At 48.2% G+C, this 23,788-nt stretch overlaps 1 protein-coding gene across 7 annotated transcripts; it reads right to left on the reverse strand.

Annotated features, from left to right (window-relative positions):
* Positions 1-350: 350 nt before the first annotated feature.
* fhod1 (formin homology 2 domain containing 1) lies at positions 351-23,747 on the reverse strand. 7 transcript variants are annotated; one of them, XM_088991550.1, is made up of 26 exons: positions 23,498-23,747; positions 19,686-19,792; positions 17,627-17,691; positions 15,224-15,291; positions 15,056-15,161; positions 14,887-14,981; positions 13,676-13,787; positions 13,379-13,617; positions 12,182-12,453; positions 11,944-12,042; positions 10,839-10,880; positions 10,696-10,716; positions 10,499-10,564; positions 10,038-10,177; positions 9,795-9,959; positions 9,540-9,613; positions 8,880-9,440; positions 8,644-8,799; positions 6,639-6,821; positions 6,461-6,580; positions 6,223-6,384; positions 4,247-4,437; positions 3,951-4,143; positions 3,716-3,872; positions 1,752-1,922; positions 351-759 (listed from the first exon to the last, which is right to left on the reverse strand). In XM_088991550.1, exons 1-26 carry the CDS (start codon positions 23,660-23,662, stop codon positions 680-682), a joined length of 3,810 nt encoding a protein of 1,269 aa, XP_088847676.1. In that variant the 5' UTR covers positions 23,663-23,747; the 3' UTR covers positions 351-679. The 7 variants fall into 7 exon arrangements, with proteins under 7 accessions (XP_088847676.1, XP_088847678.1, XP_088847677.1 ...); XM_088991552.1 differs by lacking the exon at positions 11,944-12,042 and having other exon boundaries at positions 23,498-23,746; XM_088991556.1 differs by lacking the exons at positions 17,627-17,691; positions 19,686-19,792; positions 23,498-23,747 and adding exons at positions 15,714-15,763; positions 15,841-16,848 and having other exon boundaries at positions 352-759.
* Between the last annotated feature and the right edge of the window lie 41 nt (positions 23,748-23,788).

Raw genomic sequence — 23,788 nt, forward strand, 5'->3', positions numbered from 1 at the left:
CATTTGGGAGCCGAAGGAGCCGGATCTTTTTTGTGAGCCGAGCCAAAATAACCGGCTCTCCGAAAAGAGCCGGAATTCCCATCACTAGTAAGAACCCACCCAATGTCTAGCTGCCGAGCTATCTATTAGCTGGATATCTATCTCTTAGCTATCTATCTGGGTTTTTGGCCAGCTAGCTGGTTATCTATTAGCTATCTAGCAAGCGATCTCGCTAGCTAGCGAATAGCTATCAGTAGCTATCTATTAGCTAGCTAGCTTTCTATCGATTTGAGTTACTGCCGGGTTGAGTAAACGCCGGCGCGTGTGGCTGCCCCTGCTCACCCACAGAAAAACTGATCCTGTGACTGTAAAGTGACCTTGAGAGTTTTGAAAGGCGCTTAGAAATGACATTTATTATTATTATTTTTATTATAAAAAGTTATTTGATGCTGGAAGTGAAAAGTGCCCCCACCCTGCCCAAAAAGGTGTTGCGTAATTTGTGTGAGCACACAAACACACAGGCAGACATACACACAGCAGTGTAGCATCAGCTTAGCGGTGACTTAGCGGGGAGGAAAACAACACGGAGGCGGTTGGGGGCCAAAGTGTCATTTCCAGCTTGTTCAATTCATTCTTGCCGCCTGAGCGCAGGGGGAAAATAAGCCACTTTGGGATGAAGTGGCGAGGCGGCGGTCTGGCGTCAAACGTCCTCGCCGCTCCTGTTGAGACCCAAAGCCTGGACCACGTCCATGCTGACGCCGCTCTTCAGGGTCCTCCTCACTGCGCACACCCATCAAATGCACGTCAAATGTGTCGAATGCACATCGAACACACGTCAAATGCCCGTGAAACGCCCGACGAAACGCCCGCCGAAACGCCCGCCGAAACGCCCCGTGAAACGCCCATGAAACGCCCGTGAAACGCCCGTCGAATGCCCGTCGAAGGCCCGTCGAAGGCCCGTCGAAGGCCCTTTGAACGCCGGTCAAACGCCGGTCAAGCGCACGTCGAACGCCGGTCAAACGCACGTCGAACGCACGTCGAACACCAACGAAGCGCCGTCAAACGGCCGTCAAATGCCCATCAAACGCCCGTGAAACGCCCATGAAACGCTCGTGAAACGCCCGTCGAATGCCCGTCGAAGGCCCGTCGAAGGCCCTTTGAACGCCCTTTGAACGCCGGTCAAACGCACGTCGAACACCCACGAAGCGCCCGTCAATCGCCCATCAAACGCCCGTCAAACGCCCGTCGAACGCCCGTCGAACGCCCGTCGAACGGCTGTCGAACGCCCGTCGAACGCCCACCAAACGCCCATCAAACGCCAGTGAAACGCACATCAAACGCACATGAAACGCACATGAAACGCGGCTAGCATACGAATGAGCGCCGCGCTCGCCGAGTTGGAATCGTCTGGGAATTTTCATGCCGGGTAATTTTCACCGTGGTGGAGTACAAACATGATTTGAGAAACAAAGCGTCCACAAATCAACCCCGCGCGACCCTCGCCGCCGTCGCTCCGCAAGTTTTGTCATCAAACAGGCGGCAGCCGAGATGGCCGCCGCGATGTCCCCGGCAACAAGTCGCTAAGCCGACGATGGCTATCAGTGAGGGTAGCGGATTAGCGCCTCGCGCGTTGTGACCGCAACAGCAACCGAGCGCAAACATGGCGACCAGAGCGCACGCGATGACCTCGGCGGCAGAGGACCAAGAAACGCTCGTGGAAACGCTGGTGAAGCCCCTCCCCCAATCCCGCCCCGCGTCATCGGCACGCTTACTGGACTTCCTGTTGAGTCGGGATCGCTTTCGGGCTTTGGGACTGGACGTCCTGGCCGAGGGGTTTCGGGTGACCGACTTGACCAGCCGCTCCATGATGTCGTCCGGCGTGTCGTCGTCCTGAGGCGCCGGCGCCGGAGAAGACGGCCTCGGGCGGCCCGCCCCCGCAGAACCTGCCGCGTGCCGGCAAACAGCAGTCAGAGACCCCGCAAAGCCCACACTCGCCGAGGGGAGAGGAAAACACAGACGTGGAAGGGGGCGACGATCGTGGCGTTCTCGCCGTTAGCGTCTCGCGGGTCGAGCGCGCCAGGTCGACGGGCGGCTGGCGGGGACATTGTGTGGGTTCTTACTAGTGATGGGAATTGCGGCTCTTTTCGGTGCGGCTCTTTTTGTCCACCTGTCTAAATAGTTATCTATCTAATCCTATCCTATCCAATCCTATCCTATCCAAAGTAATCCAATCCTATCCTATCCTGTCCAATCATATCCAATCCTATCCAATCCAATGTAATCCAATCCTAACCAATCCTATCCTATCCAATTTTATCCAATCCTATCCTATCCAATCCAATTTTATCCAATCCAATCCTATCCTATCCTATCCAATCCAATCCTATCCAATCCAATCCTATCCAATCCAATCCTATCCTATCCTATCCTATCCTATCCTATCCTATCCTATCCAATCCAATCCAATCCATCCTATCCTATCCAATTTTATCCAATCCTATCCTATCCAATCCAATCCAATTTTATCCAATCCAATCCTATCCAATGTAATCCAATTTTATCCAATCCTATCCTATCCAATCCAATCCAATCCAATTTTATCCAATCCTATCCTATCAATCCAATCCAATCCAATTTTATCCAATCCAATTTTAACCAATCCAATCCTATCCTATCCAATCCAATGTAATCCAATCCAATCCTATCCTATCCAATCCAATTTTATCCAATCCAATCCTATCCTATCCAATCCAATCCAATCCAATTTTATCCAATCCAATCCTATCCAATGTAATCCAATTTTATCCAATCCTATCCTATCCAATCCAATCCAATCCAATTTTATCCAATCCTATCCTATCAATCCAATCCAATCCAATTTTTATCCAATCCGATCCTATCCAATCCAAATTTTAACCAATCCAATCCTATCCTATCCAATCCAATGTAATCCAATCCTATCCTATCCTATCCTATCCTAACCAATCCTATCCTATCCAATCCAATTGTATCCAATCCAATCCAATTTTATCCAATCCAATCCAATTCCATCCAGTCCCATCCTATCCTACCCTACGTTACCCTACCCTACCCTACCCAACCTACCTACCTACCTACCTACCTACCCATCCATCTCTCTTTCTAGCTAAATAGCTAGCAAGCTATCACGTTTTGACAGACTGTGGTGTGGAATTTGGAAAAAAAGTTGTCAAAACCATTACCCCCAAATGATTGCTATAAATAAATGAAGACAGTTCTGCCATATTTTGTCTTTCTACTTCTTTCTTTCCATTCCTCTTCTTTTCATAACTTTGCTGCTGTGTTACTTCCGCGCAGAGTGAACGCTGGCGCGAATGGCTGCCGCTGCTCACCCGCACCAAAAAAAAAGGTGTTATCCCGTGACTGTAAAGTGTCCTTGAGAGTTTTGGAAAGGCGCTTAGAAATTAAATGTATGATTATGATTATTATTAATATTATTATTATTATTATTATTATTACCCTAACCCCCTTCCCTCCTCCTCACTGCTGTGTGTGTTGTAAAATCCCCTCCTTCCTCTCCCACGGATATCAACCAATCACGTGCGGCTTTAACCGAAGACTGGGGACGGGGAATAGAGGACAAAAAAAGTCGGCTCCCATTACCGGCTCCTTGTTAGGAACCGGCTCTCTTTGTTCACTTCAAAGAGCCGGCTGTAAGAACCGGCTCGTTTGCGAACGACACATCACTCGTTCTTACTGCGGGCGGTGCGCGAGCGCCTGGGCGCCGGTTGATCGTCGGTCAGCATCCGGGTCAGGTTGTGGTGCTCCACCTCCTGCTCAGGCTCCACCTCCAGCGCCGCAGAGACGGGGGCGGGGCTGTCGGCGGGAGGCACCGCCCCCGAGAACTTCTCCGTCTGCGACCCGGGACGGAAGCCGAGGTCAGCGCGGGGCCTTGCGGGGGTTTGCGGGGGCTCGCGATGGCGGGCGCTTACCTCGGTGATCATCTTGCCTCGCGTTTTGGTCCTCTCTCGGTGTTTGTCTCTCTTGCGCTTGAGCGTCAGCACCCTCTCTCGCGTGGTGCGGTACTCCAGCGAGAACTCGCTGATGATGCGGCAGAAGGAGGTGACTTTGATTTCACGCACCGACGCCGCCGGCTGACCCAGGAACAGCAGGAACGAGTGGAACCTGCCACGCAAGACGCACCACGCCCGGCGGCCATCTTGACAGCAACCCGACCGACGCAAGGCGAGCCCCCCCACCAACGAGACAGGATGAGCCCCACGCTGACCTGTTGATGACGCGCCTGTGGACCACCTTGAGGATGACGATCCGCTGCGTGCAGTCCTTCAGGAAGTCGGCCATCTTGTTCTTCAGAGTGCTTTTGGTCTCGTGCTTGGAGACCACCTTCAGGTTTTCCCAGGATGCTTTGCAACGTCTCTCCAGCTGCACCAGATTCTCAGCCAGGAGCTCAAAGTCCACCTGAGGACAAAATGGCTTGAAATGAGAACGGCGGCGGGCCGGAAGGGGTCAGGGGTGACTCAAAGCGAGATGACCTTCAATGAAAAAAGACTAAAAGGGGCGATGCAGTCAAAAGAAAGAAGCAAACAGCAAAGAAAGGTGAAAATTGAATAATAATAATAATAATAATAATAATAATAATAATAATAATAATCCATTTCATTTCTAAGCGCCTTTCAAAACTCTCAAGGTCACTTTACAGTCACAGGATAAGTTATTATGTGGGTGAGCAGCGGCAGCCACATGCGCCAGCGTTCACTCAACCTGGAAGTCATTCAAATAGACAGAGAGAGACAGTTAGCTGATAGCTAGCTAGCTAGATACCCATATAGCTAATAGCTAGTCAGCTAATAATAATAATAATTCATTTCATTTCCAATTGCCTTTCAAAACTCTCAAGGTCACTTTACAGTCCTGGAAGCAACTCGGATAGAAAGGGAGCTAGCTAATAGATAGCTAACAGATAGCTAGCTAGGCCTTCACTCAACCCAGAAGTAAGTCAGATAGAAAGCTAGATAGCGAAGAGACAGCTAATAGATAGATCTACTATCTATCTATTAGCTAGCTAGCTAGTTAGCTTTCTATCTATTTCAGTTACTTCTGGGGTGAGTGAACGCTGGCGCGCGTGGCTGCCGCTGCTCAGCTACAGAAGAACTTATCCTGCTTTCTACTCGCTGGCTAATAGCTATCTATTCACTGGCTAATATCTATCTGTTCCCTAGCTAATAGCTATCTATTCGCTAGCTAATAGCTATCTATTTGCTAGCTATTAGCTATCCCAGGTTGAGTGAATTCATAGCTAGCTAGCTATTTGCTATCTATTGTCTGTCTGAATGGCTATCTAGCTAGTTATCTATTAGCTGTCTGACTCGCTGGATGGCTATCTTGCTGACTAGTTGTTAGCTATATGGCTATCTAGCTAGCTAGCTAGCACCTAACTGGCTCTCTTTCTATCTATTTGAGTGAGTTCCGTGTTGAGTGAACGCTGGCGTGTATGGCTGCCGCTGCTCACCCACAGAAAAACTGATCCTGTGACTGTAAAGTGACCTTGAGAGTTTTGAAAGGCGCTTAGAAATGAAATGGATTATTATTATTATTATTATTGTTAGCTGACTAGCTATTAGCTATATGGGTATCTAGCTAGCTAGCAGCTAACTGGTTCTCTTTCTGTCTATTTGAGTGACTTCCGGGTTGAGTGAACGCTGGTGTGTATAGCTGCCGCTGCTCACCCTCAGAAAAACTGATCCTGTGACTGTAAAGTGACCTTGAGAGTTTTGAAAGGCGCTTAGAAATTAAATGGATTATTATTATTATTATTATTAGCTGACTAGCTATTAGCTATATGGGTATCTAGCTAGCTAGCTATTAGCTATCTATTAGCTAGCAAGCTAGCTTTCTACCGATTTGAGTTACTTCCAGGTTGTAAAGTGACCTTGAGAGTTTTGAAAGGCAATTAGAAATGAAATGTATTATTATTATTATTAGATGACTAGCTATTAGCTATATGGCTATCTAGCTAGCTAGCTATTAGCTAACTGGCTCTCTTTCCATCTATTTGAATGACTTCCGGGTTGAGTGAACGCTGGCGTGTATGGCTGCCGCTGCTCGATAGTGGCCGCAACTGGGAGACGTCACCTGACAGGAAGTGAAAAAGGAGGAGGGGGCACCCGAAACACCCGACAGACTGGCGCAGTGGAACCAAAAAAAATCAACAAAGGAAAGAGAAAAGAGGCAACGACGGGGCACCTTAGCCGAGCGCGTGACGGCGGGGATCTCCGAGTAGACGTCGGAGGATTGCGGCAGGTTTTCCGTGACCAGCGTGCAGGCGTGATGGAGCAGAGACTGGCGGTGGACCGTGTCCTTCACCTCCGCCACCTTCTCCAGATAGGCCAGCTCAAAACCCGCCGCCTACGCGCACGCACAGGAAGGGGGAGGGGTCAAGCGGCGCGGACCGAGCTGAGCGAGCGTCCGTCGGCGAGCTGACGTGGGAGCCGTTGAGGAAGTTGCCGATGGCCAACAGCGTGGCCAGAATCCTCCGGAAGGTGGGATTGGCGGCCAGTTGCTCCATGGCCAGCTTCAGGTCGAACAGCGGCTCGGCGATCTCCTGCCGGAACCAACGAGGCGTTTGGCCCCGCCCCTTAAAAAAGTGAGCCCCGCCCCACCTTCTCCAGGGCCTCGTAGTTGAGCTTGAAGGACCAGAGCTGCAGGCGAGGCGTCAAGGCGCTGATGGAGGCCAGGCTGGACAGGAAGCGCTCGGCCGGCCCCAGCGGGATCTCCGGATTGGCCAGCTGGGCCTCCTGGATCTGACGCTTCTCCTCCTCCGTGGGCGTCATGCTCAGGATCTTCTGCAAATCCAGAAAGGGGAGGCGGCTTTTGCTCGGGGAAACCCGACCAAAAACGGGAACTGGAGGCCCGCTCTAACGGTGCTCCCGGGAAAGAGCCCTTTGGCTCCCTCTGCTGGCGACTCGGGGGGGTGTGGTCACGCAGGCCTTCCCGCCCTCCCCCCCCTCATTTGCCTTCCATTTCTTGCCTTTGCAGGGAACCACTTCAAGGACAACCGACACCATTTTTTTTGTTTGCTAACTAACATCAGAAAAACGTTTTGTAGCATCTAAAATACCCAAAACACGCAGGCTGATATTTTTTGTCAAATGCAAAACACCAATAAAAATGACTTAAAGTGTCCCAAAACTGCCACAAAATTAGCTCGGAACTAGACAGCTAATAGATAGCTCGGTAGCTAGACATTGGGGGGGTTCTTACTAGTGATGAGAATTCCGGCTCTTTTCGGAGAGCCGGTTCTTTTGGCTCGGCTCACTAAAAAGATCCGGCTCCTTCGGCTCCCAAATGGCTCCTCAGGCCAAGGCGTTGCTGCTGCCCCCCCCCCCCCCTGTTTCTCAACTCAGCTGAATTTAGTGAGCGCCTCCAAATCATCAAGTTGCATCCAAAGTGCTGTAGATGGACAATATAAGATGGGACCCAATGGGAGCAGGAAGTGTGGAATAGCAGAGGCCCCAAAATTGAGCCCTGTGGAACGTGGCTCAGAGGTCTAGTCAAGAGCAGTACCGCTAATGCCCCCCAGGGACGCAAACAAAGACAGTCCAATATACAGTGATACCTTGGCTTACGAACTTAATTGGTTCCCAGACAGAGTGTGTAAGGCGAAAAGTGTGTATCCCAAAAATAAATTTTCCATAGGAATCCATTAAAACGGGAATAATCCGTTCCCAGGTCTCCATAAAACATAATTTTCTACTTTCTAATTTTCTAAGCCTTAAATTACACAAGATATACCTTATTTTATGTATCATAAATGTGCTATGGTATTATAATTAAAGAAATAAACTTTACTGTACAAATAAAGTTGTTTTATTGACCTTTGTGATGGTCGTTGATGGCTTGATGGAATGGAGTGTCCGCTTTCATCTGAACACTTGAGGAACGTAACCTTCTTTCGCATTCTTGAGGAATGATCCCTTGTCGGTGCTTTCTCTGCCATCATTTTACCTAGTTCTTCATCAATTGTGTTATGTTTAGCTGGGTTGATAGCGTTTTGCATCAAGTGTACAGATGGCTCGTGCGGGTTATTTGTGGAGCCAGATTGATGGGATATTTTAACCTTGCAGTCTACACTCTACCATTGAACTATCAGTCCAAATGTCACTGTTTTCTATCCATGTTGTCACTCTCTGTCGTCTGCCTGTCTCTTTAATGTTTAACCCCCCCCCCCCCCTCTCACTGCAGCGTTCTTGACCAATCACGTGGCTTTAGCCGAAGACTTGGGGCGGGGAATATAGGACAAAACCAAGAGTCGGCTGCCATTTTCTTGTGAGGAGAACGGGCTCGTTCGCGAACGACACATCACTCATTGTGGCAACTCCGTGTGTATACCGAAAAATAGTTCTTATGCCAAGGTAAAACTTTCATAAATTTAACGTTCGTAAACCGAAAAGTTTGTAAGCCAAGGGGTTCGTAAACCGAGGTATCACTGTACTGTGATAACAAATGGCGCCATCAGATGCAATCAAAGCAGGCACACGTCGTCCCCAGTTTCAGAGGCATTTGCCTTCAAGAGGCTGGGGCCGATCCTTTGGAAAGCGGGCCGGGCGAGCGATGGGCGAGGCCCCGGGCGAGTCGCGCGGACCGGCGAAGAGGACGGCCGCCTACCTCGATGCCCTCCTTGCTGACGGCAAACTCGTCAAAGTTGAGGATGGCCGTCTTGATGACGTGCGCGGCGGGCAGGACCGTCATCCCGATGTTGATGGCGTTGCTCCGCTTGGAGTCCAGGACCAGGATCTCAGACTTCTTGGTCTCAGCTGCTTTCTAGGCACAAAAAAGGGGGCGGGGCGTTCAGGCCACCCGGCCAGCTGCGAGGTGGCGGTCGCTCCGGCCCGCCAGCCTACCTTGGCGACGGCCACCTCTTTGGCTTTGGACTCAAACAGGTGCTCGAGCCGCCCCGCGTCCACTTGCACCCTGTCCAGAGAGGCCCAGACGGTGCCGCGGCCGAAGCGACACTCGGCGGGCGCCTCCGTCGGCTTCAGCTCGCGCCAGAACAATTTGACCGTCTTCTTCTTCTTTTTCCCCGATGGCGGCGAGGGCGGAGCGGGGGGCGCCGGTGCGCCGGGGAGGGGCGGCGGCGGCGGCGGAGGAACCGAGGCGCCGGGGAGAGGCGGCGGGGGAGGGGGACCCGGGAGGCCGGGAAGGGGCGGCGGAGGAGGTGGTGGGGGAGGAGCACCCGGGACGCCGGGCGGAGGGGCCGAGTCCCAGGCGTCCGTGTCCAGGACGTCAATGTCCTCCTCGTCCAGGAGGTCCGAGAAGTCCAAGTCTTTGATCCGCAGGCTGGCGCCGCTGGGCCGGAGGTGGTCCCAGGCGTCCCCGGCCGGCAGTGGGCTCATCCGGGTGCTCTCCAGCCGCCGGGCGGGACCCTCGGCGTCCACGCTGCTCTGCTGACGAATGTAACGCTTCTGGACACACACAAAGACGTGAGGCGGGCCGCCGGGGGGGGGGGGGGGGGGGGGGGGGGGGGGGGACATTACGACGTCCGCCGGGATCTCCCGACACACCTGCTGATCCTCGGCCCGTCTGGCCGGCGCCTCCCGGGCGGAGCCTTCTGGCTCCGCCTCCGCCGATGGGTCGACTGAGGGGGGAAACAAAGAGGGCACCGGTTTGCTATCTATTAGCTAGCTGGCTAGCTATCTATTAGTTAATTAAGGGCTAGCTAATCTTGCTTTTTAGCTAGCTATCTAACAGGCTACCTTGCTACATATCTAGTTGATATCTGTTTGCTAACTAGCTATCGAGATGGCTACCTAACTTACCGGGCAGCGAGCGCTGGTCTCCTGTAGCGCCTTCGTCAGGGGAGGAGGCCTTGGAGAAGAGCATATCCAGAAGGAACTTCCTGTCGTCGGACAGCGTGCTGACTTGACGTTGGATGGCGGCGGGAAGGGCGTCGCTCGGGGGGTCACCGGGGTCGCGAGCCGCATCTGCGTCCGCACGCACGCACGTCGGTCAGGACTTTTAACGCATTGCGAGCACGGTGAGAAGTTGTCGTCCAAAGGCACCGTCGGCGGCGAGTCCTCCGTTTTGACGGCGGTCCTCCTCCGGGGGCGGGGCCTCGGACCAGGAGCCCTCGGTGCGGCTCGGCTGTTGACTCCGCCTCCTGTCTCGCTGGGTGGCGGCCAAACTGCGTAGGAAGTTGTCTCTGGGAGGAGGGGGGGAGGAGTCGAGCGTTAACCGTCGCCTGACCGGGCCCCGCCCATCGTTTGGAGGGGAGGGGCCAGCTTTTACTTTGGGAACCAATGAGTGGGACAGGGGGGCGGTGCTCCATTCCAAATCACTTTGGGAGCAACAAACGCGCAGCGACAATTAGCCATCACCCAATTTGTCCTTTGCTACGAAGCACCAACGGCGAAGCAGCACAGACGCACACGCAAGATGCCCCTTTGCGGAACCGCAACACAAACTGCAAGTGAGCCACAGCAAAGAAACTCCCAGCATGCACGGCTTTGCCCGCCGGACTTACTCAAACCTCCTCAGAACCGGCTTGTGGTCTTCGATGGCGCCCGCGTCGGCGCCACGCCGGTCTAGGCTGCGGAAACGCGCGCCGGACATTAGCGCGTCACCAAAAACGGGGCCCGCTTCGGAACAACACCGCAAGGGCGGTCGCAAACCAGGAAGTCGCAAAAGACGGAAAAAAGCACGGAAGAGACGCCGACTCACCAGATAAAAACATCGTCATCGCTGCGGGAGGAAAGAAAGAGCGCACACAAAAGTTTTCAAGCGGCGCTAGCACTAGCGTTGGACTTTTCCATCGCCGCGGCAACCCCAGCCCCGCCCATCTGCCATCGAGCCGGGCTACTCACTTGAAAGACGTCCGCTCGACACGGGAAGGATCCGCAGGCGACCTGCGCACAAGGGTTAATTATTTATTGGCTAGCTAATCATCTGCCTACCTTGCTACATAGCTATTTGATATCTATATGCTATCTATTAGCTATCTATCTAGCTAGCTATTTGTTATCCATTAGCCAGTTAACTAACTTTCTATCTATTTGAGTTATTCCAGGCTATCTAGCTGGCTATCTATTTGATATCTATTAGCTAGCTAGCTCTCTAGCTGGCTATCTATTAGTTAATTAATGGCTAGCTAATCTTGCTATCTAGCTGGCTATCTACAATAATAATAATAATAATCCATTTAATTTCTAAGCGCCTTTCAAAACTCAAGGTCACTTTACAGTCACAGGATAAGCTTTTCTGTGGGTGAGCAGCGGCAGCCACATGCGCCAGCGTTCACTCAACACGGAAGTAACTCAAATAGATAGAAAGTGAGCAGCTAAATAATAGATAACTAATAGCTAGATAGCTAGATAGCAAATTGATAGCTAACTAGTTAGATAGCTAATAGATAGCAAATCGATAGCTAGCTAGGTAATGTAAATTTCTTCACTGTGAGACTAATAAAGGCATATCCAATATCCAATAGGTAGCCAGCCAGATAATAATAATAATAATAATAATAATAATAATAATAATCATACTTTTTATTTTTAAGCGCCCTTCAAAACTCTCAAGGTCACCCCATAGCCACAGGACAAGTTCCTCTGTGGGTGAGCAGCTAGCTCGCTATCTAGCCGGCTACCTTGCTACATATCTATTTTATATCTATTTGCTAACTGGCTATCTAGCTGGCTACCTAACTAGCTATCTATTTGCTAGCTATATGTTATCTATTAGCTATCTATTAGATATCCATTACCCAGCTAGCTAACTTTCTATCTACAGTATTTGAGTTATTCCAGGTTGAGTAAACGCTGGCACATGTGGCTACCGCTGCTCACCCACAGAAAAACGTATCCTGTCACTGTAAAGTGACCTTGAGAGTTTTGAAAGGCGATTAGAAATTAAATGGATTATTATTATTATTATAGGGGGGCGTCCGTGAGCGACCAATCGCGCGGCGCTCACCCGCGGGAGACGCTCGGCGTGTCGGCCTTGGAGAAGATCCGGGGGGCCTTCCTGCTCACCCCCAAAGAGGACATACGGTGGCTGAGGAAAGAGCGCCCCCTGCCCGCACAGGAAAGAAAGACCAGAAGGGAGGCCACGCCCACAATGAAAACACCCATCGCCGTGACGGCGAGCCAGCGAAAGCCAAACGTGCCCGACGGAGGAAAAAACAACACATGGACGGCGAACGGTCGCTTACGGGCTGGGCGGGTTCTCGGGAGGAGGAGGAGAGGGCGGAGCCGGAGAGGGCGGAGCCGGTGAGGGCAGAGCCAGAACGGGGGAGCCCCGCAGCGACCCTGAGGGGCTGGAGGCGGGGCTTCCTGGGTCTGAGACGGAGCCGGGGGACGCGTTGGAGTTGGACGGGCGCCGACTCCGCCGGCCTTCCTGCTCGCCGGCGGCCATCTTGCGGCGCTCTTTCCGCACGTGCGGCGACGGGTCCGGGACGTCGCCGTCCTCGTGACGCAGCGCGCTCTGCGCGCCCGGCACGTCCATCAAAGCTCGCCGCACGTGGCGCCCATTACAGTGATACCTTGGCTTACGAACTTAATTAGTTCCCAGACAGAATGTGTAAGGCAAAAAGTGTGTATCCCAAAAATTAATTTCCCATAGGAAACCATTAAAATGAGAATAATCCGCTCCCAGGTCTCCATAAAACATAATTTTCTACTTTCTAATGTTCTAATTTTCTCTTAAAAGTACACAAAATAGACCTTATCTTATGTATAATAAATGTGATATTGTATTATAATTAAAGAAATAAACTGTAATGCATAATAAAGTCGTTTTATTTACCTTTGTGATGGTTGTTGATGGCTTGATGGAATGGAGTGGCCGGTTTCATCAGCATTAAACAGTTGATGAGGAACGTAGCCTTCTTCTTTTAACATCTTGAGGAATGATCCCTTGTAGGTGTTTTTTTTTCTCTGCGATAATTTTACCTAGTTCCTCATCAATTGTGTTCTGTTTAGCTGGGTTGAGAGCTTTTTGCATCAAATGTACAGATGGCTTGTGTGGGTTATTTGTGGAGCGTGATTGATGGGAATTTTAACCTTACACTCTGCCTTTGAACTATCAAAGTTGAAACTAGTCCAAATTTCACTGTTTTCCATCCATTTTGTCACTCTCTGTCGTCATCCTGTCTCTTTAATGTTTAAACAACCTCCCCTCACTGCTGCATTCTTGACCAATCACGTGGCTTTAACCGATGACTGGGGGCGGGAAATAGAGGACCAAAACAAGCCGGCTGCCATTTTCTTGTTAGAGATCAGTCATTGTGGCAGCTCCGTGTGTATCCCGAAAAAAGTTTGTATGCCAAGGTAAAATTTTCTTAAATTTTACGTTCGTAAACCGAAAAGTTCGTAAGCCAAGGGGTTCGTAAACCGACGTATCACTGTACCTCGTAAATGGCAAACTGCGCCCTGAGGTCCGGCTCGGCGAGGCCGGCGCCGAGCGCCTTGGCAACCGCCTCCTCCATCCGGAGGCTCTCCAGGCAGTCGGTGACGTCGTAGAAGGAATCCTGGTCGGGAAGCGCCGCCAGCGTTTTGTTGACCAGGGTCATGGCGAAGACCGGGAGCTCGCCGTCGCATGGCGTCCGCTCATGGAGGATGTCCATCACGTACGACCACGGCTTGGCGCCTAAGCGGAGGGCGGAAAAGGTCACGCTCGGGCGAGTTGCGGCGGCGACGGCGCCCACCTCTGCGGCCGTCCACGGCGTTAACGGCCTGGATGAGCGGCGGGCTGTTGGATTCTTTGTATTCCACAAAGACGATGAGGAGCTTCAGGGACGTTTTGACCAGCAGGCGAGACTGAAAGCGGACACGGCGCAGACATGCTACTAGTGATGGGAATTGCGGCTCTTTTCAGAGAGACGGTTCTTTTGGCTCGGCTCACTAAAAAGATCCGGCTCTTTTGGCTCCCAAATTGCTCCTTAGTTTTTTTTTTTTTTTTTTTTTGCTTAAAAGACAACGGGCGCCCCCGGACAAGTTAAGTCCATAATTTGTAAAATCACTTCAAATGACTTGGCGTATTTTTAAAAAATTCCACAGCATATAGCTATATTTTACCTTTTAAGACTCGCGCTGAATATTCAGGAAGTCTTGTTTTCGAGTCGATGACGATGCCCCACATGACGTCACGTTTGGAACGCCTTTGACCGAGAAAGCGACACACGATGCATTTTGCGGTACTTTGTTTGGTTTTGAAACTTCGTGTTGATATGTGTTGATTGCGAAATTAGAAGGAAAACACAAATAACGCGATGGTGAATCGTTGTGTGTCGCACCAAGACAACTATTTGATACTAGTTGACACAAATTCCCAGCAGACAAATCAGCCCATTTCCAATGAAGCTTGGGCGCCATCTTGTGCATTTTCGGACTAAAAATATAAGCCTGCGTGTTTTGGGTATTTTAGATGCTATAAAACGTTTTCCTGATGTCAGTCAAAAAATGGTGTCGGCTGTCCTTTAAACAGCTTCTTCCACCAAGCCATCAACTCTTTAAACAGTAACCCAAATAGCACTGTATAGTGCCTCTTGGCAATTTTTTGATGATGATACTAGTGCATCGTGTTCTACCGGAAACAAATTCCTTGTGTGTTCTACATACTTGGCAATAAAGATGATTCTGATTCTAATTCGTCCACCTGTCTACCCTAACGCCCCCCCCCTTCTCCTCACTGCTGCGTTTGTCTGTAATTCTCCCCTCGCTCCTCTACCACGGATATCGACCAATCACGTGTGGCTTTAACCGAAGACTGGGGACGGGGAATAGAGGACCAAAAAAAAAAAAAAATCAGCTCCCATTTTCGGCTCCTTATTAGGAACCGGATCTCTTCGTTCACTTCAGAGATCCAGCTCTAAGAACCGTCTCGTTCGCGAATGACACATCACTACATGCGACTCACCTGACTCCCCGTCAAGGCGTAGAGCCACTCCAGGGTCTCGCTGTGGTTGACCACCCCGTTCATGCCGTCCACGAACAACATGATCTGACTCAGAGCTGAGCACAGAGCGACGGAGACGGCCGTGAACAGACGGCGGCGGCGTGAGGGGGCCGAAGGGGGTGCGGCAAACCTCTGAGGATGTAGTTCTGGTAGTTGTGGTCGGCCTCGGCTCCGACTTTGACCAAGCACGACAGTCCTTCGGACGCCACGAACTCCGGAACCAGGTCCTTGTCGTCCTGCGGGTGCACGGCCGCAAGGTCACGGCGCCGTCCCCTCGCCGGAGGGGGCGGGGCCTTACCTGGAACAGCTGCTTGAGCGAGAAGAGCGAGCGGCGCAGCTCCGGACCGTGGCTGTTGTACAACTTTTCTGTTGGACAAAGACGGACGGGGAAGTTCACGTTTGTTCACGTTGTCAGAGATGTTCGCTCGGACCCAGAAAGATTGTCTTTTTACTGCCGGCAGGAGACGTAGCCATTCATGACAAACGCCTGAATTCTGCAGCCCTCTGCCAAGCTATTTATTGAGAGTACAGTGAGACTTCAACTTACGAACTTAATTGGTTCCCAGACAGAGTGTGTAAGGCGAAAAGTGTGTATCTCCAAAAAAAAATTTCCATAGGAAACCATTAAAATGGGAATAATCCGTTCCCGGGTTTCCATAAAATATACTTTTCAACTAAATAAGCCTTAAAACTACACACAACATACTTTATTCTATGTATAATAAATGTGCTATTGTATTGTAATGAAAGAAATATACTGCATTGTATCATAAAGTCACTTTATTTACATTTATGGCTTGATGGAATGGCGTTGGAGGTCGAAGGTCAAAGGGAATTGCTGTTTGGAAAGAGAGGCGCATGACATGAGGACTGTAATTAAAGAAATAAACTGCTGTAAAATAAAGTTTTATTTACCTTTTTGATGGTCGTTGATGGCTTATGGAAGGAGAGTCACCTTCCATAAGGACTGTTGGTAACTTAACTTCTGGTGCTGTTCGGTCGTGTGCTTCCGCCGAAGATCACTCCGCCAGCCGTGGTGGGTGTGTATTATGAAAATAGTGCTTATTATAAGGTTTAATTTTCATAAATTTGATGTTTGTAAGATGAAAAGTTTGTAAGATAAGGTGTTTGTAAGTTGAGGTCTCACTGTATATGCAAATTGAAGTGATACATTACAAAACATACTTTTCTTGATTAGAATACCACGCCCCTGGAACGTTCTGAGCACGAACAGCTGTAAGTAATAAAACAAAGGTATTTTGTCTTTTCCATGAGCTGATAAATGTGTAACCTGGCTAATGAGTTCTTCCTGTGAAGGAGTTTCAAGTCGTAAATAACTCGTTAATATATATAATAACTTGTTTGTGCTTCAATTGTGTATTCGAGTTACACATGTTGACTAAGCATATAACAGCGTGAGTATCTATTGGCTTGCTAGCTAGCTTTCTATCTATTTGTCTTACTATTCTATTTGCGTTACATCCGGGTTGAATGAACCCTGGCGCGTGTGGCTGCCGCTGCTCACCCAGAGAAAAAATTATCATGTAACTGGAAAGTAACCTTGACAGTTTTGAAATGCGCTTATAAATGAAATGGATTATTATTATTATTATTATTATTAGGATGGCTATCTATCTAGCTACCTAGCTGGCTATCTACTTGCAATCTATTAGCTATCTGGCTGGCTCGCCAGCTATCTATGAGTTATACAGCCTTCTAGCTACCTAGCTAGCTGTCTATCTATTAGCTATCTATTGTGGCTATCTATTAGATAGCTCGCTTTCTATTTATTTGTCGGTCTATTGATTTGAATTACTTCCGGGTTGAGTGAACGCTGGCGCGTGTGGCTGCCGCTGCTCACCCACAGAAAAAAAAATATCCTGTAACTGTAAAGTGACCTTGAGAGTATTGAAAGGTGCTTAGAACTAAAAAAATATTATTATTATTATTATTATTATTATTATTATTATTATTATTATTGTTATTACATAAAATACAAAGAGGTCCCCCCCCACTGCCATTTTGTTCCCCACAGCCATCTGGGAGCAAGTGATCATCGCGACATAAGTTGGAAAAGGCTTTTGCGACGCCAACTCACAACAGCTGACTGTGTGTTGTGTCACACAGGATGCTGACACACACACACACACACACACACACACACACACACACACACACACACACACACACACACACACACACACACACACACACACACACACACACACACACACACACAAACACAAACACACAGCGTTGTGTGGAGACAGGAAGCAGCCCTGATAAAGTTAGCCTGGTATTTCCTGTTAGTGGCAAAAAGGAAAAAAGAAGGAGGCAAAGGAAGAAGTCAATTTGAAGCCCCCCGGCCCCCTCCCCCCCAAAAAAACTGAATGGAGAAGAAGATGAAAAATGGCCGCCATCGGCAAAAAGAAGCAAAAACAAAATCTGTCTTTGTGACCTCATGGGTGAAAAGAAGAATGGAGTGAGGCCGACAAAGTCAACTCGAGCGCCCCGTCGTCCAGCGCAAGCGAGCCAAATTAAGGGCGAAAAAGGGGGCGGGGCAACTCAAATTGCGACAAATGGCGACTCAAATTGCGAGCAGAGTTCCGGCCGGCCCGTCGCCGGTGCAAGCGTACAGAAACTCAGCGTCGGGTGGCGACCAATCGCCTCATGTGATTGCGCGGGAGCTGACAACACTTACCCAGGATGGCGTGGACCCGTACCGACAAATGCGTCCTCAGGGTTAACAGGGGCTTCTTCCCGTTCCTGGAAACACACACACGGCATATGGCGTGCGTGAGGACACCCGGGGTGACCATATGTTCCTACAAAAATTGTTGTATGTACCATTGCTCATAACTCGAATGTTTGTAAGTAGGGGAGTGTCTGTAAATAAAAAGTTTGAAAATGCGCCATTCATGGGGGGGAGGCTTATACTCCGGTGCGCCTTATACAGACGCTCCCCAACTTACGAACGAGATACGTTCCGAATGGTTGTTTATAAGGTGAATTTGTTCGTAAGTTGCTTCAGTGCTATATTTTATACGGAATGCATGTTTAAGGCTTATATAAGTGTGCTTAGGGTTTATATAAAAATGTTTAAGGATTGTGTAACTAACCTGTATTGGTTTGTACCGAACAATAAACATTTCATAAAATATATGTTCTATAAAGATATGCACATGTATTACTGGAAAGAATACTACATGTTACTACAAAAATTGTCGTATGTACCATTGCTCATAACTCGAATGTTTGTAAGTAGGGGAGTGTCTGTAAATAAAAAGTTTGAAAATACGCCATTCATTGGGGGGGGGATTTATACTCCGCTGTGCCTTATACAGACGCTCCCCAACTTACGAACGAGTTATGTTCCGAATGGTTGTTTATAAGGTGAATTTGTTCGTAAGTTGCTTCAGTGCTATATTTTATACGGAATGCATGTTTAAGGCTTATATAAGTATGCTTAAGGTTTATATAAATATGTTTAAGGCTTGTATAAGTAACCTGTATTGGTGTGTACTGAAAAATAACCTTTTCAGAAAATATATGCTCTATAAAGATATGCACATGTATTACTGGAGAGAATACTACATGTTCCTACAAAAATTGTCGTGTGTACCATTGCTCATAACTCGAATGTTTGTAAGTAGGTGGAGTGTCTGTAAATAAAAAGTTTGAAAATGCGCCATTCATGGGGGGGGGGGGGGTTATACTCCGGTGCGCCTTATACACCGGAAAATACAGTAACGTCATGACGAGATACTTTTACGTTTCTCTCCCCCAAGAAATCCGAGTCGTGCGAGGCAACGGCGCCAACCCGACACGCCGGGAGTATGCACGCGGCGATCCCGGGGGAGCAGCTCGCGTTCTAAAAATGTATCATGACGTCGCCATGCCAGGATGAGGCCATGGAAATGTGCAAACTTAGACTTGGACACAGTCAGACCTCTGGCAATTTTTTTCCCCTTCCCAGCTGACGAAAGTTAAAACCACTGAAGGAAGGAAAACAAACACTTTCGTAGCTTCAAATGGAGTATATAATTAACAATAATATGATAGAAACAGAAGCTCTCTATTTGCTATCAAGCTGGCTAGCTATCTAGCGAGCTAGCTATTAGATCGCGAACTAGCTACCTCGCTATTAGCTAGCGAACTAGCTTTCTATCTAGCTAGCTAGCTCTCTGTTTACTATCTAGCTGGCTCGCTATCTCGCTATTAGCTATCTATTAGTTTTGAAAGGTGCTTAGAAATCAAATGTATTATATTATTTGCTATCTATCTATCTATCTATCTATCTATCTGGCTAGCTATTTGCTATCTATCTGGCTAGCTAGCTATCTATCTAGCTATTAGCTATCTATTAGCTAGCAAGCTAGCTTTTGATCTATTTGAGTTGCTTCCGGGTTGAGTGAACGCTGGCTCGTGTGGCTGCCGCTGCTCACCCACAGAAAAACTTTTCCTCTGACTGTATAGTGACCTTGAGAGTTTTGAAAGGCGCTTAGAAATCAAATGTATTATTATATTATTTGCTATCTACCTGGCTATCTAGCTAGCCAGCTAGCTAGCTCTTTATTTGCTGTCTAGCTGGCTAGCTATCTATCTAGCTAGCTATTAGCTATCTATTAGCTAGCAAGCTAGCTTTCTATCAATTTGAGTTACTTCCGGGTTGAGTGAACGCTGGTATTTGGGGCTCGGTTTCGCATTTGAAGGCCGCGTGCAGATGGCGACCAATCGGTGCCGTGGCCACGGCCTCTTACGCCACATCCTGGTAGAAGTTCTCAAGATCGTCGCGCTGCTCCGCCAAAGACAGCTCCAAGTCCAAGTAGTTACCCTGAGGACACACCTGCAACGTGCACTCCTCCAACTGACACACACACACACACACACACACACACACACACACACACACATACACACACACACGTTAACGCGACATGGTCATCATTTTTAGCGCACGTGCGCTAATCGGTGTAAATACAATACGGCGAGGGCGGGCGTGGCCACGGATGGCCCGCGCGACTCGACCGGTCTGCTCGCATTCTGGTTGGAACCCAAACACCCTTTTACATATTGGCTGTCAAGCTGGCAGGGTGGCTGTCTATTAGCTATATATCCAGCTGGCTATCTAGTAGCTAGCTAGTTGGCTGGCTAACTATTGGCTATCTAGCTGGCTGGCTATCTGTTAGCTATCTCTCCGGCTGGCTCGCTATCTATTAGCTAGGTGGCTAGTTAGCTGGCTATCTATTAGCTATCTATTGGCTGGCTAGCTGGCTAGCTATCTATTAGCTCGATAACTAGTTAGCTGGCTATCTATTTGTAACAGATCACAAGGCGACAGAATGAACTTAACACAACTTGCTAGCTCTCTAGCTAGCTAGCTATTAGCCATCTATTAGGTATCTATTAGCTAGCTAGCTTTCTATCTATTTGAGTTACTTCCGAGTTGAGTGAACGCTGGCGCATATGGCTGCCGCTGCTCACCCACAGAAAAACTTAAGCTGTGACTGTAAAGTGACCTTGAGAGTTTTGAAAGGCGCTTATAAATGAAATGGATTATTAATATTATTATTATTATTATCTAGATGGCTAGCTAGAAGCTATCTATTAGCTATCTGGCTGGCTAGCTATCTAGCTGGCTATCTATTAGCTATCTGGCTGTCTCGCTATCTAGCTGGCTATCTATTAGCTATCTAGCTGGCTATCTATTAGCTATCTGCTAGCGAGCTAGCTACTTTTCTATCTATTTGAGTTACTTCTGGGTTGAGTGAACGCCGGCGCGTGTGGCTGACGCTGCTCACCCACAGAAAAACTTAACCTGTGACTATAAAGTGACCTTGAGAGTTTTGAAAGGCGCTTATAAATAATAATAATAATAATAATAATAATAATAATAATAATAATAATAATAATAATAATAATAATAATAATTTTTTTTTTTCTGTGGGTGAGCAGCGGCAGCCACACGCGCCAGCGTTCACTCAACCCAGAAGTAACTTAAATCAATAGAAAGCTAGCTTGCTAGCTAATAGTATGCAAATTGCCAATCGAACGTTTGTTTGTCAATTTGCATACTTGGCACGGCAGCCAATCAGAAGCCTGTTTCCTGCTTCGGACTATATGGTAACTGAAAAGTGTACTTGAAAGTTTTGAAAGCTTAGAAGGAGGAGTGTATGTGGCTTGTAGCGGTTTGTTTGTAGTTTTTGCTCTATTGAATAAAACAACCTTTTGATTTGAAAATCATCTTTTTTTTTTTTTTTTTTTTTTTAAAGTTGTTCAAGCACGAAACAGGCTTCTGATTGGCTGCCGTGCCGAGTATGCAAATTGGCAAACGAATGTTCGTTTGGCAAGGCGCTTAGAAAGAGGAGTCCCCGTTACTTTTAGCAGACAATGCAACGCAAACATTGCATTGTTACTTTCCACGTTTCTTTACTTCAGTTTCATTTTACTGAGAATCTGAGCTATCTATTGGCTATCTGTTAGCTATCTATTTACTACCTATTAGCTAACTGTCCGCTAGCTAGCTTCCTGGCTGGCTATTAGTTATATAGCTAGTTGGCTAGCTGGCTATCTATTGGCTATATATAAGCTTTCTATAAGCTATCTATTTGCTACCTATTAGCTAACTGGCCGGCTAGCTAGCTATCTGGCTGGCTTTCTATTAGTTATGTAGCTAGTTATCTACCTGTCTAGCTGGCTATCTATTGGCTATCTATTAGCTAGCTAGCTTTCTATCTTTACTTCCGGGTTGAGTCAACGCTGGCGCGTGTGGCTGCCGCTCCTCACCCATAGAAAAACTGATCCTGTAACTGTAAAGTGACCTTTTGAGTTTTGAAAGGCGCTTATAATAATACATTTTATTTCGAAGCGCCTTTCAAAACTCTCAAGGTCACTTTACAGTCACAGGATAAGTTTTTCTATGGGTGAGCAGCGGCAGCCACACGCGCCAGCGTTCACTCAACCCGGAAGTAACTCAAATAGATAGAAAGCTAGCTAATTAGCTAATAGATAACTAATAGATAGCTAGATAGATAGGTAGCTAATAGATAGCAGATACCCACCTCAAAACCCATCTGTTTAAAATTGCTTTCAATGTCTAGTTCAATCTGCTATTTTATTATTTATCATTTTACTTATTGTTTTATTGTAAAGTGTCCTTAGGTGTTTTGAAAGGTGCTTAGAAATAAAATGTATTATTATTATAATAGATAGCTAGTTAGGTAGACAGCTAGATAGCAAATAGATATCAAATAGATATGTAGCAAGGTAGCCAGCTAGATAGCTAGCTAGATAGCCAGCTAGAGAGCGAGATTAGCTAGCTAATAAATAACTAATAGATAGCCAGCTAGAGAGCTCGCCGGCTAGAGAGCTAGTCAGCTAGCTAATAGATAGCAAATAGATAGCCAACTAGGTAGCTAGCTAGATAGCGAGAGAGCTGGCCAGCTACCTAATAGATAGCAAATAGATAGCCAGCTAGATAGCGAGATCAGCTATCCAATAAATAACTAATAGATAGCAAGATAGAGAGCTAGCCAGCTAGAGAGCTAGTCAGCTAGCTAATAGATAGCAAATAGATAGCCATCTATGTAGCCAGCTAGTTAGTGAGAGGGCTAGCCAGCTAGCTAATAGATAGCAAATAGATATCCAGCTAGATAGCGAGATCACCTAGCGAATAAATAACTAATAGATAGCCAGCTAGAGAGCTAGCCAGCTAGAGAGCTAGCCAGCAAGATAATAGATAGCAAATAGATAGCAGCTCGGTAGCTAGCTAGATAGTGAGAGAGCTATCCAGCTAGCTAATAGATAGCAAATAGATAGCCAGCTAAATAGCGAGATCAGCTAGCCAATAAATAACTAATAGATAGCCAGCTAGAGAGCTAGACAGCTAGCTAATATATAGCCAGCTAGGTAGCCAGCTAGATAGCGAGAGAGCTTTCCAGCTAGCTAATAGATAGTAAATAGATAGCCAGCTAGCCAGCCAGCTGGATAGCGAGATTAGCTATCTAATAAATACCTAATAGATACTCAACTAGAGAGCTAAACAGCTAGCTAATAGATAACAAATAGATAGCCAGCTAGGTAGCCAGCTAAATAGAAGTGAAGAATAGAAGAATAGATAGAAGTGGGCGGTTCAGTCTCATGCTAATGAGATGCTGTGGGGGGGGGGTCATCGAGACGACGTACTAATGACTGATAATGACTGCTATTGTGGTTTACATCCAAAAATATAAAATTTTGGTGAGGATTTTAGCAAGCATCATGGAATTTCACAAGTTGGATTCGCTGGCAAACAAAATGATGTGGCGGACCGGACCAGATTTGGCCCCCGGGCCTTGACTTGGACACCTGTGTGTTAAGAGATCGATCGTCTCTTGTCAACTTGAGCGTCTCCTTTTTGGCGTTTTGACACACCAACGAAGTGGCGGAGGAATTTTAGGCATTTCGAAATGAAGCCGAATTGAACGATCCGCGGCTTCTTCGCAACGAGGACGCGCGTGACGGCCGCGGCGAGGCCTCTCGCTCAACCACGTCTTTCGTCGACTTCGCCAACCGGCACCTGCGCTTTGCTCACCTTGAGGGGCGCGTCCAGCAGCTTGTGTACGACCGGAAGGAGTTGATTGAGCGGCGCGTTTTCGTCCAGGTCCAGCGAAGGAGGCCGCCGAGGTTCCGGAAAGTTGGTACAGATGAAAGGATCCTGGTCCAGCAGGAATTGGACCCGGCAAGTAACCGCGGACATGGTCGACGAGTCCGCCGCGTGAGCTCCCTAAGCGGAAAATGACGCGACGCCTGCTGTCGCCGACTTCATTGAAGTGAGCTCAAAACAAGCCCGAGGGATTGAGAGCATCGGTTTCCGTTCTGTCCC

This window comes from Hippocampus bargibanti, linkage group LG03 (genome assembly GCF_051943395.1).
Source record: "Hippocampus bargibanti isolate YZ-2025 linkage group LG03, ASM5194339v1, whole genome shotgun sequence".
Classification (NCBI taxonomy): Eukaryota; Metazoa; Chordata; class Actinopteri; order Syngnathiformes; family Syngnathidae; genus Hippocampus; species Hippocampus bargibanti.